This window comes from Phocoena sinus, chromosome 13 (genome assembly GCF_008692025.1).
Source record: "Phocoena sinus isolate mPhoSin1 chromosome 13, mPhoSin1.pri, whole genome shotgun sequence".
NCBI lineage: Eukaryota > Metazoa > Chordata > Mammalia > Artiodactyla > Phocoenidae > Phocoena > Phocoena sinus.
The window spans coordinates 11,357,796-11,370,865 of record NC_045775.1 but is presented as its reverse complement, the minus strand read 5'-3'; the positions used below and the strand labels follow the sequence as shown (position 1 = coordinate 11,370,865).

Sequence of the window (13,070 nt, the reverse complement as noted above, 5' to 3'; positions counted from 1 at the left end):
AAGAGAATGACGTCCAGGCAATATTTGAAGAGGTAATGACTGATTAAAGGAGCAGGGAAGAAATTATATTCCAAACTTCTGAAATTACTCTTTATGAGACAAGGCGAGGTTGGAAGAGAGTATCGTGTGTGTGTGTGAAGTGCGTTTGGGTGTATATATGAGTGTGCGGTTTTGTGTTAGCTCAATGATCATTGTACCATCTTATTCCAATGGGAGAATTTTCTCTTTATCCTCATTTATGTTTGCTTATTTACTCTGTCCTTTCCTGTCTCAAAGGGATAGTTTTCTTTATTTTTAAAATTCTATTCTATGGTTTGGAAGCTATGTGTTATGTTTCTTTCTTTCAAAGAAAATATATTATTAACAGTATATTTTTCTATCAAAATTGGCAGTTATTTAGAATCTCCGTCCCGCTCCCAAATCAGAAAGGACTTTATCACACTATTTATTGGACTCTCTCACATATCCCTTGATCGTGCTATCGAAAATTATAGATTTACATTTTTTCCCAAAATTTTATTATGAAAGTTTTCACATATAGCAAAGTTGAAAGAATTTTACAGTGGACACTCATGTACCCACCACTGAGATTCTATCATTCGTATTTTTCCACACTTGTTTTATGACGTCTCTTTCCATTTATTCATCCGATCTATCCATCAATTCATCTTACTTTTTGATGCTTCCAAGCACATTACAGATCATTTACCTTTGTTTTTAAACCAGACAAAAGAGCTATTCTTAGTATTAAGTCAATGGTTGAATAATTTACCTTTTTTTTACTAATTGTTTTGCTCACTTCTTACACTTGCTGCTCAGTTTTGCATTTGTCACTGCGTATGCCTCTGGTAAGGCTATTCCCCAGTTTGTTGTTCCATATGATTTGTGAGTGAGGAAAGTGGGGGAAAGGGGCCTGTGTGAACTGGGCAGTGAATTAGAGTAAATGAACTTTAAGCAAGGGGCTGGTGGTTTCTTCTTAGCTAATACCATGCTTGAACTTTACAACGTCTATTTGCCTGCCAAGAGATATTATGGCAGTCTTAGGATATTTACAGAAGGATTGACTGGGATTCTTCAGGCTTTCTGGAGGAAATAGAATGTCTTGGGTTGCTCTGTTAAGTATTTTATTATTACGATGAAAATTCATTCTCTTCGTAAAGAGCTACCATTCAATACATAGTTTCCCATTCAATCAAGTACAGATGTATGACATCTATAACAGGCGGCATTCAAATGTCCAAATTCAATTTTGCTATGCAATTTCAAATTTAAATGGAAGCACTTCATACGATGAACTAATCTCAGAGGTCTCTAATAGGCAGAAGTGCAAAGGGTTAAATGCAGAATCATTAGTGGCTTCTGGCTTCATGGGCTTTTTAGCTGATGGGAGCTAACCTGCTAAGCTCCAACTGAATCTATCGCTTAATGATAGCTCTACTTGGAAGAATTAAGAGGATAAAAATGATTCTTTTATGTGAGATGTTGATAAGTAATTTTTGTCTGGTTCTAAGGTAGAAATGTCTATGGCCATCAGCAATGTGGAGGAGAATTATATTTTAGTTCAGTTGAGGCATACTCAATACGCTGTGAGGATAGGAAGAAATGCGGACGTTTTCTATTTTTTTTTTTCCTTACCCTCATCAGAGGCTTATACAAACATCAGTTACTGCTCTTTAAAAGGGATATATCACAATACCTTCTCTATTAATAATTTGAACGTTAGACAAAACAGCGTTTTGATTCTGGATCCACTATTACCTGTGTGTAACCTTGTTTGGGTGACAATGGCTCAGAGCCTGAGTTTCCTCATTTGTACGGATATTAACCCTTTCCTTGCAGTGAAAAGGTATAACAAAGTACCTGGCACAGTGCTTGGAGCCATTATTGTAGCTATTATTATTATTATGCCTATTTCGGAATTGTCTCAATTTTTATTTCAGTCTTATTTCCTTAAGTAGCTCACAGAGTTACCATTTGTTTTGGTTATTTGGAAAACATAATTTTTCCTTTTAGAATGACTTATTCGTGATTTAAAATATCTTTAAACCAGACTGGGACCTTCAGCTAAATTAAGAAGTTGGTTAGATGACCACGGTAATACACGGCAACCAAACTCTTATCTGTGACATATTTAATCCCCCCCCACCGCTGACAGAACAGGTTGGTAGTACTCCCATCCCACACGTTGGAACTTCTGGTCATCCAAGACAGTTCATTTCCACTTTGCACCATCTAAATGCTCCCTGTGATGTGCTGTGGTGTGAAGGAAGGAGTGCCTGACCAAGACCTGGAGAACTGTGTTTGAATTTTGGGTCTCTTGTGACCTTGAAGTTCTCTGAGTTTTCGTTCCCTTACCTGTGAAATGGGGATCTGAATCTCACCCCAGAGCTTCTGTTTATTCACATCAGCAGTGGCTGTGAGGATGAAAGGGCTCTGTAAGCCATGAATACTCTCAGTGTATTAATTAATAATACTGTCAATGTATTATTAACTAATGACTCAACTCGGAAGCAACATTGCAGACAGCCATACATTACAGATTCTAAATTAGGTAAATCTGCCAAATCCACCGGTAGAAGTGTCAAGAGAGACGTGGTTTCCAGGCATTGCAACTCAACTCGAGTTAGCTTAAGGTGACTGCCCGCTTGCTTACCTGGGAGGATGCAAGCATGCAGACGCCACTTGTCTCAGGCACGTTAATAGCCAATGAAGTCTCCCGCCCTCTGGTTTTCCTCTGCGTGTTGGTTTCATTCTCTTACCATGCAGACAGTCTTTCCCTCCATTGTGAGTACGATGGCTGTTGACAGCTCCCAATCTGTGTTCTTCAAACTTTGTGATCCAAAAAGGAAAGGTGCTTTTTTCCTCCACTTAAATCTTTAAAATAAATAAATAAATAAATTTCAGGGAAGAATTCTCTGCCCAGTGCTTGAAGTCAGGGGCATGGGGCCCTTTGAGTGGGCAGAACATGGATCAAGGAGACAGAGTTTGGGGACTGGCTGCCCCACGAGAATATCCCGACTGAGTGAAGGAAGAGGCAGTTGGAGCAGTTCTACAAAAGCAAAAGGCCCGGGCAGACACAGCGACAGCTGTCACTATGGGTACGAGGGAGGAAGAAGAGGGTGATGATGAAGAGTCTTGCTGTCCTTATGAACTGCCCAAGGTCTCTTCATTAAATCAGCCACTCTCCTGTTTACGGTCAGTGTGACCATCATCTTGGTTTGTCCAGGACAGTCCTATTTCATGCCTGTTTTCCTGGCATAATTATTAAAATCATCCCTTTTCATTTTCAAAAGTGTCTCAGGGAATTCCCTGGCTGTCCACTTCCATTGCAGGGGGGACGGGTTTGATCCCTGATCAGGGAACAGATCCTGCATGTCGCGCAGCACGGCCAAAAAAAACCAAAAAATAGAGAGTGAGAAGTTCAAAAGTGTCTCAGTTTGGACAACTAATTAGTGACTGTAAATAAGACTCATTAGCTATTTGGCTTCAGTCACCCAACCCGTCTTAAATCATTACTCCTTTGACTCAGGTGAACTTTGATTTATGCTTTGATCACCCCCCTGCCTTTTCTTTCCAACCCCAGTGCCTGATGGTCTCCAATTGGAGCACTTCTCAGGACATACATATTCTTCTTCTTTTTTTTTTTTTTGCGGTACGCGGGCCTCTCACTGCTGTGGCCTCTCCCATTGCAGAGCACAGGCTCTGGACGCGCAGGCTCAGCGGCCATGGCTCACGCGCCCAGCCGCTCCGCAGCATGTGGGATCCTCCCGGACCGGGGCACGAACCTGTGTCCCCTGCATCGGCAGGCGGACTCTCAACCACTGCGCCACCAGGGAAGCCCAGGACATATATATTCTTACCACCTTCTTCCGTATTACTGGTCACCTCACATTCTTCTCCTCCCAGGAATATTCTGGATTTTAAATGGTGGTGACGAAGACTTTATAATCTGTCTATCTGCTCCAAGCACCTCCAGTAGCAGAATCTTCCTTCCAGGAATTGCTCCAAGTTAAATGTCCAGTCACTTTCCAAATAGTCCTGTTTCTGCCTGTGCTTTTGTTTCCTCAGAATACAAGTCCCTCCTCAGAGGTCAGCCAGGCATGCCTTTATGTTTCCTGTTCTGGTGTGCAAACTATGATAAATGGGGTAAGGGTGAGGATGGATAAAGCAAAGAACACAGTGTGATGATGGTGAAAGAAAAAAAAAATTCTTGGTGATGCACTTGTGGTGGTCTCCCATGAATACAATCTAAGAAGGGAGCATCCTTTGTCAGCTTGGCCTGTTACCTCCCGGCTATGGTTGTGTCGATCAGGTGGCCAAAAAGACGAGGTGCACAGAAACGGGAGGGGGCAGTGTGGAGGCCCCGTATGTTCCAGGGTCCACCCCCGACACTGTATTCCCTCTGAGTGAATGGTGTTCCTACCCCTTCACCTTCTGCAGCACGTGATGTAAGAAGTGCTCCCTGAGGCTCTGCAACGTGCCAGCCCGAGTTGGGTGGGGAGAGGAGATGTCTGGTGTTTGCATTTGAAGATTTGATAAAAAGACACAGCTGCTGAGAAGAGAAGTAGTTGGGGGAGACAACGTGTAAAAAAGGTTCTGGGGGGAGTTTTTCATTTATTCAACAAATAATATATATTTGGCCTCTGCTCTGTGCCAGGCACTGTTACCAACTCTGGGGATTTGGCAGGGATGTATATAGCATCTGTGAGATAAAAGGAAAAATATATATAGTGGTCTCTGCCCCTGGTTCCTGGCACAGAGCTCCTAAAACCCTTGTAATTTCTTTTCTTTTCTTTTTTTTTTTTTGTGGTACGCGGGCCTCTCACTGTTGTGGCCTCTCCCGCTGCGGAGCGCAGGCTCCGGATGCACAGGCTCAGCAGCCGTGGCTTAACGGGCCCAGCCACTCCACGGCATGTGGGATCTTCTCGGACCGGGGCACGAACCTGTGTCCCCTGCGTCGGCAGGCGGACTCTCAACCACTGCGCCACCAGGGAAGCCCCCCTTGTAATTTCTTAAGTGTTAAGGATACTAGGAGCATCTCTTGTTCTAATGAGCTGACTCTGACTGGGCTCCTGGATGGTGGCTGGTCACCAGAAAGACCAAGCAATGATTAGAAGCTTTGAATTTTTAGTTCCCCCACCCATCTTTCAGAGAGGGGAGAGGACTGGAAATGGAATTGATAATTGATCACACATTCATGAGGAATCTTCCATACAAATCCCACCGGTAGGGGCTTCTGAGAGCTCCAGACCGGTGAATTTGTCCACACTGGGAGGGTGATGCACCCCACCTCCACGGGGACAGGAGCTCCTGTTCTCAGGACCCTCCCGGACCTCACCCTCTGTATCTCGTCATCTGGCTGTTCATCTGTATCCTTTATCATATCCTTCAGCAAGAAATGTGTTTCCTGGAGTTTTGTGAGCTGCTCTATCTAGCAAGTTAATTGAACCCGAGGAGGGGGCCCTTTGGAATCTCCAGTCTATAGCCAGTTGGTCAGAAGCACGGGTGATAACCTGAGTTTTCTGATTGGCATCTGAAGTGTGTATGTCTGTGAGATGGGGTTAGTCTTTTGGGACTGAGCCCTTAACTTGTAGGATTGATACGATCTCCAGTTAGATAGTGCCAGAACTGAGCTGAATACTTGGACACCAGCAGTTGTCCAAGAACTTGTTGGTGTGGGGAAAACCTCCACACACTTGGTGACCAGAAGTGTCAGAAGTGAAGAGCTTTGTGTACGAAGTGAAGGAGACTCCCAGGGAAGAAATACATTGTAGGGAAGATTCAGATTTTCCCTTACACAGGTGGGAAGCTGACTTTCTTCCATTTTAGCATCTATATGTATACAGTAGAGCACTCTGTTCTAGCAGAGCAGAGTGAAAGTGAAAGGGGACAGACAATAAACAAATGTAATAAAATATAAATTATATAGCATTTTGGGTAATGACAAGTGTTATGAAAAGAATGTAGAGTGGGTAAGGGAGATCTGGAGGGCTGGAGTTCAGGGAAGGTGGTTACAAATTTAAAATGAGCGGTCAGGGTAGACTTCAGAGAGAAGACGACATTTGAGCAAAAACTTGGAGATGAGGGAGAGAGGCAAATATCTGGTAGAAGAGGGCTGTTCCCTCTTCCAAGAAGAGGGAACAGCCCTTGCCAAGTGCTTGAAGAGGATGTGTGTCTGGTGTGTTCAGAAGCAGCAAGGCCAGCGTGGCTGAAGGTGGCCGTGGAGCGGGAGATGGAGTGAGAGAGGAAGTGGGAGCAGGCAGGGGATGCAGGCTTGCTTTGAGGTCATTTAACTTTGGGAGACACAGGACGCCTAGGCTTCCCAGAGGAGGGTTTTAATTGCATCTCTGCCTGATGCATCTTGATGGCTATTACACAATACAACTCCTGCAAGATATCTTCAGTATTTGTGTTTCTTTTGAATGTGACACAGTGCTAATTCCCTGGACACTGTGTATTTATTCAGGTTGCAATAGGCTCTGCTTACAGGGCAGGGCTTTCCACAGAGAGGCACCTGTTGAATGAAGGAATGAATCAATGAATGAACAAATGAGACTAGACCTCCAGGTAGGTCTTCAACCTATTATTTCCACTTTATTGCCCCACACTCTTTCTGGACTTGGGTTCTAGTCAGCTGCCTGCACTTTCAACTAGATATTTCTGCCTCTGTCTTTGCTCACCCCATTTCCCCCAACTTGAAAGGCTCTCACTCACCCCATTTCCCCCTACTTGAAAGGCTCTCACCAAACCCTCTCCACTCGATTCTAATTCTATCTGTTGTTAAAGACCCAGGATACGCTCCACTTCCTCCAGGAAGCCCCTCTAGACCCTCCGGCCTTCGTTGCCTTTTCTGATCTCCTATAGCATCATTCTTCTGATACCTTTTTTTTTTTTTAATTTAAATTTTTTTACTTTTTTTGGCTCTGCCGTGCAGCTTGCGGGGATCTTAGTTCCCCAACCAGGGATTGAACCGCAGGCCCACAGCAGTGAAAGCGCCGACCCCTAACCACTGGACCACCCAGGGAATTCCCCTGATACCTTTCATTAGTTCAGCCTGTTGCACTGGATAACTTTTTGGTGTTTATTTAAAAACCGCTGTTTGCCCTCTTTCTATCTGTAGGCAACGAATACATAAATGCTAGATCTCAGGGATATGATCTATCACTTTTGTTTTATAGAAGCTGACTGGATAGGAGAGGTTCAGACTTGGCTGACCTCACGCAATTAATACACAGGGAGTGACCCGGGACCAGGACCTAAGTAGTAGCCCAGATAATTAATAGGCATTGTCCCACCTATTCACACAAGGGTTAACCCAGCATTTCCTGTCCACGCCCTGTTAACTCCACCCCCTTCCCCGTGAACCAAAAGCTGAGCGGCCAGGGAAGCTTGTCCCTTGCGGGATGCCGTAGGGGCCCGCCCTCAGCTGCTCTGGGCCCGCCCTCAGCTGCTCTGGTCGGGTCAAACATGGCGGCCTCCGAGTCAGCGGCGGCTGTGAATCCAGGCACTGTGGAGGGCGAGGAGGAGACGATTCTCTATGACCTGTTGGTCAATACCGAGTGGCCCCCGGAGACAGAAGTACAGGTGAACCAGGCTCCTCCAGGGCTGAGGCCAGCTTGGTGCGGGCGCTGACCCGGCAGAGCCACGTTGCAGTAACCACGTAGGAGAGTGGAGCTGGGTGGGCGGGGGAGCAGGACTCCGCCGCTTATGCGGTCGCCCTGGCAACGGTACCGTGGGCTAGCGAGGGTCTGGGTCCCCCAAGTGGAATTTCCTGGGATTCCTCCTGGGCTCCAAATTAGGATGTCGGGGGGCGGAACCTCGGTCCCTGAGGCATGTACCTCCCCACGCTGGTTTTGTTTCACTGCTCCTACTTGGAGGGGAGGCACAGCGTTGGATTCGAGGGTCCTTCTCATATCTAGACTCTTGGTGGTCCCTTCCCGCGGGCCGGCTAGGGCTGGGCAAGGCTGATCCTCATCTGAAGTGGGAGGATTTTCCAGGACACTACAGTCCATCTCAACATCTGCTGGGCTGTCGTGGAGCGCGGCATCAAACCTTTGCTCCTACTTGGGCCTGAATTAATACGGTTCTTGTGTATTTCAGTATATAAGCATTTAATGAGTGTATGTGTGTGTGCGTCCGTGTTCCAGACACTGTGCCAGGCGCTGGGCTTACAGAGGTGAATAGCTTTCGTGGTATTTGCAGTCTAGAGGGAAGACAGTGGAGTAAACGTTTTTCATCGCCTACCGTAATATGCGCTGTAATAGCGGTGTGAGCAAAATGCCTTGGGGAGTGAAGATTTATGAGCTACGGACCCGGCTTTGGGTTCTCTGTTAAAAAGGGGTCGTAGGGGTTGGTAATCTGGAACTTGGAGTTATTAGTTTCGTAGAGAGGACCTCCCAGGCACAGAATGAAGAGTAAGAACCAGGAATCCACATTTATTCAACAGCTATTTTATGAGTCCCTAACGTGTGCCAGTCACTGCTTTTGGCTCAGAACAGGCAGGAAGATCGGAAAGGACTTTCTCTAAAGATCATGGAGCCCAGCCCATATGAATTCTTACTTACAACGTCTTTTCTGAGTTTCTTTACTGGAGAAAGTACTCTTTCTCCTGCTTCTCTTTGCTTTGTTTCTATCTGTAAGTAGTTTTTTTTTTTTAATTTATTTATTTAGGCTGTGCCAGGTATTAGTTGTGGCATGCAGACTGTTAGGTGCGGCATGCATGCGGTCGACCAGGGATCGAACCTGGGTCCCCTGCATTGGGAGCGCGGAGTCTTACCCACTGGACCATCAGGGAAGTCCCTATAAGTAGTTTTTAAATACTGGTAACTTGTACCCAGTACTCTGAGTATTAGCAAAGAAATATAACTTATTGTATAAGTATTACTAGAAAATTCTCAAATGTGTTTTTTGTTTTTCCATTTGCAGCCTAGAGGCAACCGGAAACATGGTGCATCCTTTATCATCACAAAAGCAATTAGGGGTAAGTATAGCACATTTATTTTTCTACATATAATGATACAGTTAGCCGATAATTTTTTTCTCATTCTTATTTTTTTCTATTCATAACTGCTGTTTTAGGAAGTTTAGGGATTTGAAATGTGTTCTTCTGAGTTTTAATGTAGAGCCTGATTAAAAATGAATAGCATAACTGTTATGTAAGCTTTATTTTATAAAAAATGCATATATACATATATGATATGTCTATAAATATACATATGTGTGTATATACACATATGTATGCATATGTTTACACACATACATTTTTAATGCGGCTTAAAGTATGGCCTGAGTTTAACCATTATGGATGTGTTCTGGAAGAAATGAAGAAAATCAAACCCACTCAGAGAATATGCGGACATCAACGGTGAAAAGGGAGTGACAGACCGTTTTAAGTGTTTTACATGATGTTTCAGATACATCTGTTTAGAGTCACTCAAATTACAAATTTGATTAACCAGGACATTCGTTTAACTCCCGACAGACTTTATGTATGAGCTCACGAGATCTGAGAAAGTATTGAGCACTAGCCAATTAAGCTGGTGTTATGAGGGCTTTATGTGTATTTATTGATGCAATCCTTTACCAGACCAACAAGGTAGGTGTGTTAGCAATTTATGTTTTTAGATGAGGAAACTTGCCCAAGGTCATGCATTTGGATTGACTACCTTTCTTTCTGGATCCAAAGCCCATCCTTATTATACTGGGGAATTTCAGCTACTTATAAAGAGAAGGTTCAGTTTCAAAGGAGTTGAGTACTTGAAATTAACTCTAATTTTATCTTCTGATAAAGATAAAATAGTTTTATCTTCTGTTACAAGAAGTACTAGCATGTTCAATTTTCATTATCACAAATGTGAAATTTTGAAAATTTAGGAAATGTACACAAGTAATAAAATGTATAAAGTTTAGAGAATATAGACAACCACAAATTAGAATAAATAATTCCTTATTTTACCACCTGGAGATAATCCCTTATCCTTCAGACCTTTTGCTATTGATACATACATAACCATGTACACAGGTTCACACATGATTACATTTTAAATGGAATCATATAAAACATTGCTTGTCCATAGTGTGTTAGAGATTTTGTTTCCCATGGACTTCCCCATTTTAGGCAATGTTATTATTTTTTAAGTCTTCGCTGTAAAGTGTAAAATGGTATCTTAACCTTTATACAAATACTTAGGTTTTAATGGGTGATTACTATGACCTCTACTCCATGGTCTTATTAAAGCCTGTTAGGAGAAATTTAGCATCTCAAACCACTTTTACTTGTTGTACTGTTAGGAAATACTTCAAAGTTCTTTGAATAACACAAACTTGGGACTTAATATAAATCAATATATGATGTAAAAGTTATAGTGTATATTAGATTATATTTATTCTTGTCAAGAGTTGTATTCTCCATGTTTTGTTTTGTTTTGTGATGACTCAGTCTACAGTATATTTCAGGTTTATTATCAATAAATCTAAAATTGAAAATGATTCCTAAAGAATAGCTCATTCATATTTGGCTTTGCTGTTTCTTTTTATTACAGATCGTTTATTATTTTTAAGCCAATATATCTGGTACAGGTGAGTCATGAATTCTTCAGAGAAACAGTATGAACAGCAAATACAAACAATATTATTTGTATTTATGATTTAAGTTTTCAGAATTGAATCCCAGATTGTGATATGGACACTGACATTCAGGTGAACCCAATTTATAAGATAGACCTTTCAAACATTTGGCCTACCCTGACAAGATCTCTCAGTAAAAGTAGGGTACTTTTTGATCCCTTAGTCATTATTAGGAATATCTCATAGCAATTTCTACTTTCTCTCAGTGTTCTCAGCCTTATCTTGAATGCCCACATGATGGATCTGTGCTTGTGTATCTTTTTAAAAACCTTTTTGTTCTTATTGTTATATCGACTCTTGTGGTTAATATTCATTCAGTTGCTATGCATCAGAGAAGGTTCTTTAGGTTTCAGTTCTTGGGAACTTCTTAAGTCTTTTGAGTGTTAAGTGTGTTTTTAGGCCTGGCGCTAATATTCACCTTTAAAAGGAACAGTGAAATGATTATTCTGACCAAGATGCATGTGTAGGAATTGTTTTATAGAATTATTTACCACAGATTGCCTTTTGCTCAAGGACATCTAATCTTAAAAGCTCCAGAGATAATAGAGTTCTAGTTCTATAAAAGGGACCTTTGGCTCTTCTCTGAGGTTAGCTCCAGTGCTTTTCTGCTTTTACTGTGTGTGTGTGTGTGTGTGTGTGTGTGTGTGTGTGTGTGTGCATAAATTACATTTCTTACTGAGTTTTATCTTATTTTTGGGGGTGTGGGGTGTGATAGAGAACTGAGTGAGGGAGAGGGTAGAGGTGGGGAGGGGAGCGTAAGAGGTAGGTTGTTTTTCCTGGTGTCACCGGGCTACACTTGCTAGTGCTGAGCACCCGTGGAAAGGGATGGCAGAAGATACGTGTTTGGGTCACTCCTTGACAGTAAGTCCTTTTGTTATTTGTTAAGAAGGAGGACTTCCAAGTGCTCCCTCTGATACAAGCCTTGCCCAATGTGTAAACACCTTAAGGTCAGGCATCAGGAGGTATGTTTCTCCCAAGAAGTCCCTTTCCTTGCATTGGCCACGTTGATCAGTGTACAGACCATCAGTGAGCACACCATGAGGTGATTATCTCGTCTTCCCTGTGGTATGTTTCTTTCAAAAAGCTTGTAGTTGAGTTTTTTGCTCTTGAGTTTATGGTAATTGTACCTAAAAGTTTTTGGGGCCAATATTTCTTTCAAGAGGCTTTTTCTTTTCAAGTTTTTTTCTTTCAATCATGAAATACTATAAACAGACTGAGAATTATAGACAATAATATGATAAACCTGTTATGATTTCTGTCCACATCTGAATTAAAGCAGTTGTTGCTGTTCTGCCGCGTTTGCTTCAGATAGCCCTGTTTTTCTTTGTATGCAAGATGTTACAGCTCACGTCCTCTCCCCACACTCCGCCCAACCTTTCCCCACCCTTCCCCTCCAGAGGGAGTTATCATTCTCATGTTGATTGTATCATTCACCTGCATGTTTCATCTTTATTATTTCTGTAACTATCTGATGGCATTAAATATTTTATGTTTTAAAAATGAACATGAATATACTGAATGTAAATTACTAATTTTTTATCCTATTTTGTGTTTTTATTATTTTTTTTCATTTTCCTGTCCTCACCCCCCAGTCAAATTATTTTCTTTCTGCTTCTTTTCCACCTATTTTCTTGATTTCTTCATGTGTTACTCCTCTACTTTATCTCCTGATTCACGTATGGTGGATCATTTCCTTATATATTTTGTGAATGATGCTGTCGTGAGCTTATGCCTGGGCATCTTGTGTCACATGAGTAAAGTGAAATCGCAGTCCAGTCTTGCATTCAGTAAAAGCTTGGGGTTTTGATTTTTTTCATAGGTTTCATTCCCATCCCCCCACAGACCAGAATTCCAGGCGGAGATGAGATTCTGGAAGGTCTCCCTGGGCCTGTGGTGACGTTTGTCTAGTTCTCCCTTCTCTGGTATGGTAGCACTGCCATTTGAAAGTCCTGGCCTTTGCAGGAGTCTCACCTCCAGCTGCTGTCCTTCCTGTGGCCCACAGCTCATTTCCTCTCCCAGGTGTTAACTCTCATTTTGAGTTCTGTTTCTCTCTTTGTCCTGTACCCAATCCTGACTTTCAGTTCTCTTTGCATTTGTAGTTCTTGGAGATTTCTTTCTTGTGAGTTTAGCTGTACATTAGAATATGTTTTCGTTAGAGTTGAGCCAGAATTTTTAGGTGTGCATTGCAGGAGGGGTTTCTTTTTTTTTTTTTCTTTTCTTTTTTGCAAAGATGTCAAACATTTCTTAGAATTCTTTTTTTAACATCTTTATTGGAGTATAGTTGCTTTACAATGGTGTGTTAGTTTCTGCTTTATAACAAAGTGAATCAGTTATACATATGTTCCCATATCTCTTGCATCTCCCTCCCTCCCAAGGAGGGGTTTCTTATAAGCTCATTCTGCTATGTTACTGGCACCCTCAGTATCTTCTCCTTAGAAAAAATA

At 42.3% G+C, this 13,070-nt stretch overlaps 1 protein-coding gene across 2 annotated transcripts in view; it reads left to right on the top strand.

The window, feature by feature from the left end:
- The first annotated feature begins 7,441 nt into the window (after positions 1–7,441).
- Positions 7,442–13,070, top strand: part of NBAS (NBAS subunit of NRZ tethering complex) — a 365,227-nt gene continuing 359,598 nt past the window's right edge. The window contains exons 1-3 of one of the 2 annotated variants that reach the window (XM_032652473.1): positions 7,442–7,584; positions 8,926–8,980; positions 10,542–10,578. In XM_032652473.1, coding sequence (XP_032508364.1) covers positions 7,468–7,584; positions 8,926–8,980; positions 10,542–10,578 — 209 coding nt within the window. In that variant the 5' untranslated portion in view covers positions 7,442–7,467. The remainder of the gene's footprint in view (positions 7,585–8,925; positions 8,981–10,541; positions 10,579–13,070) is intronic. The other variant, XM_032652472.1, reaches the window with a different exon arrangement.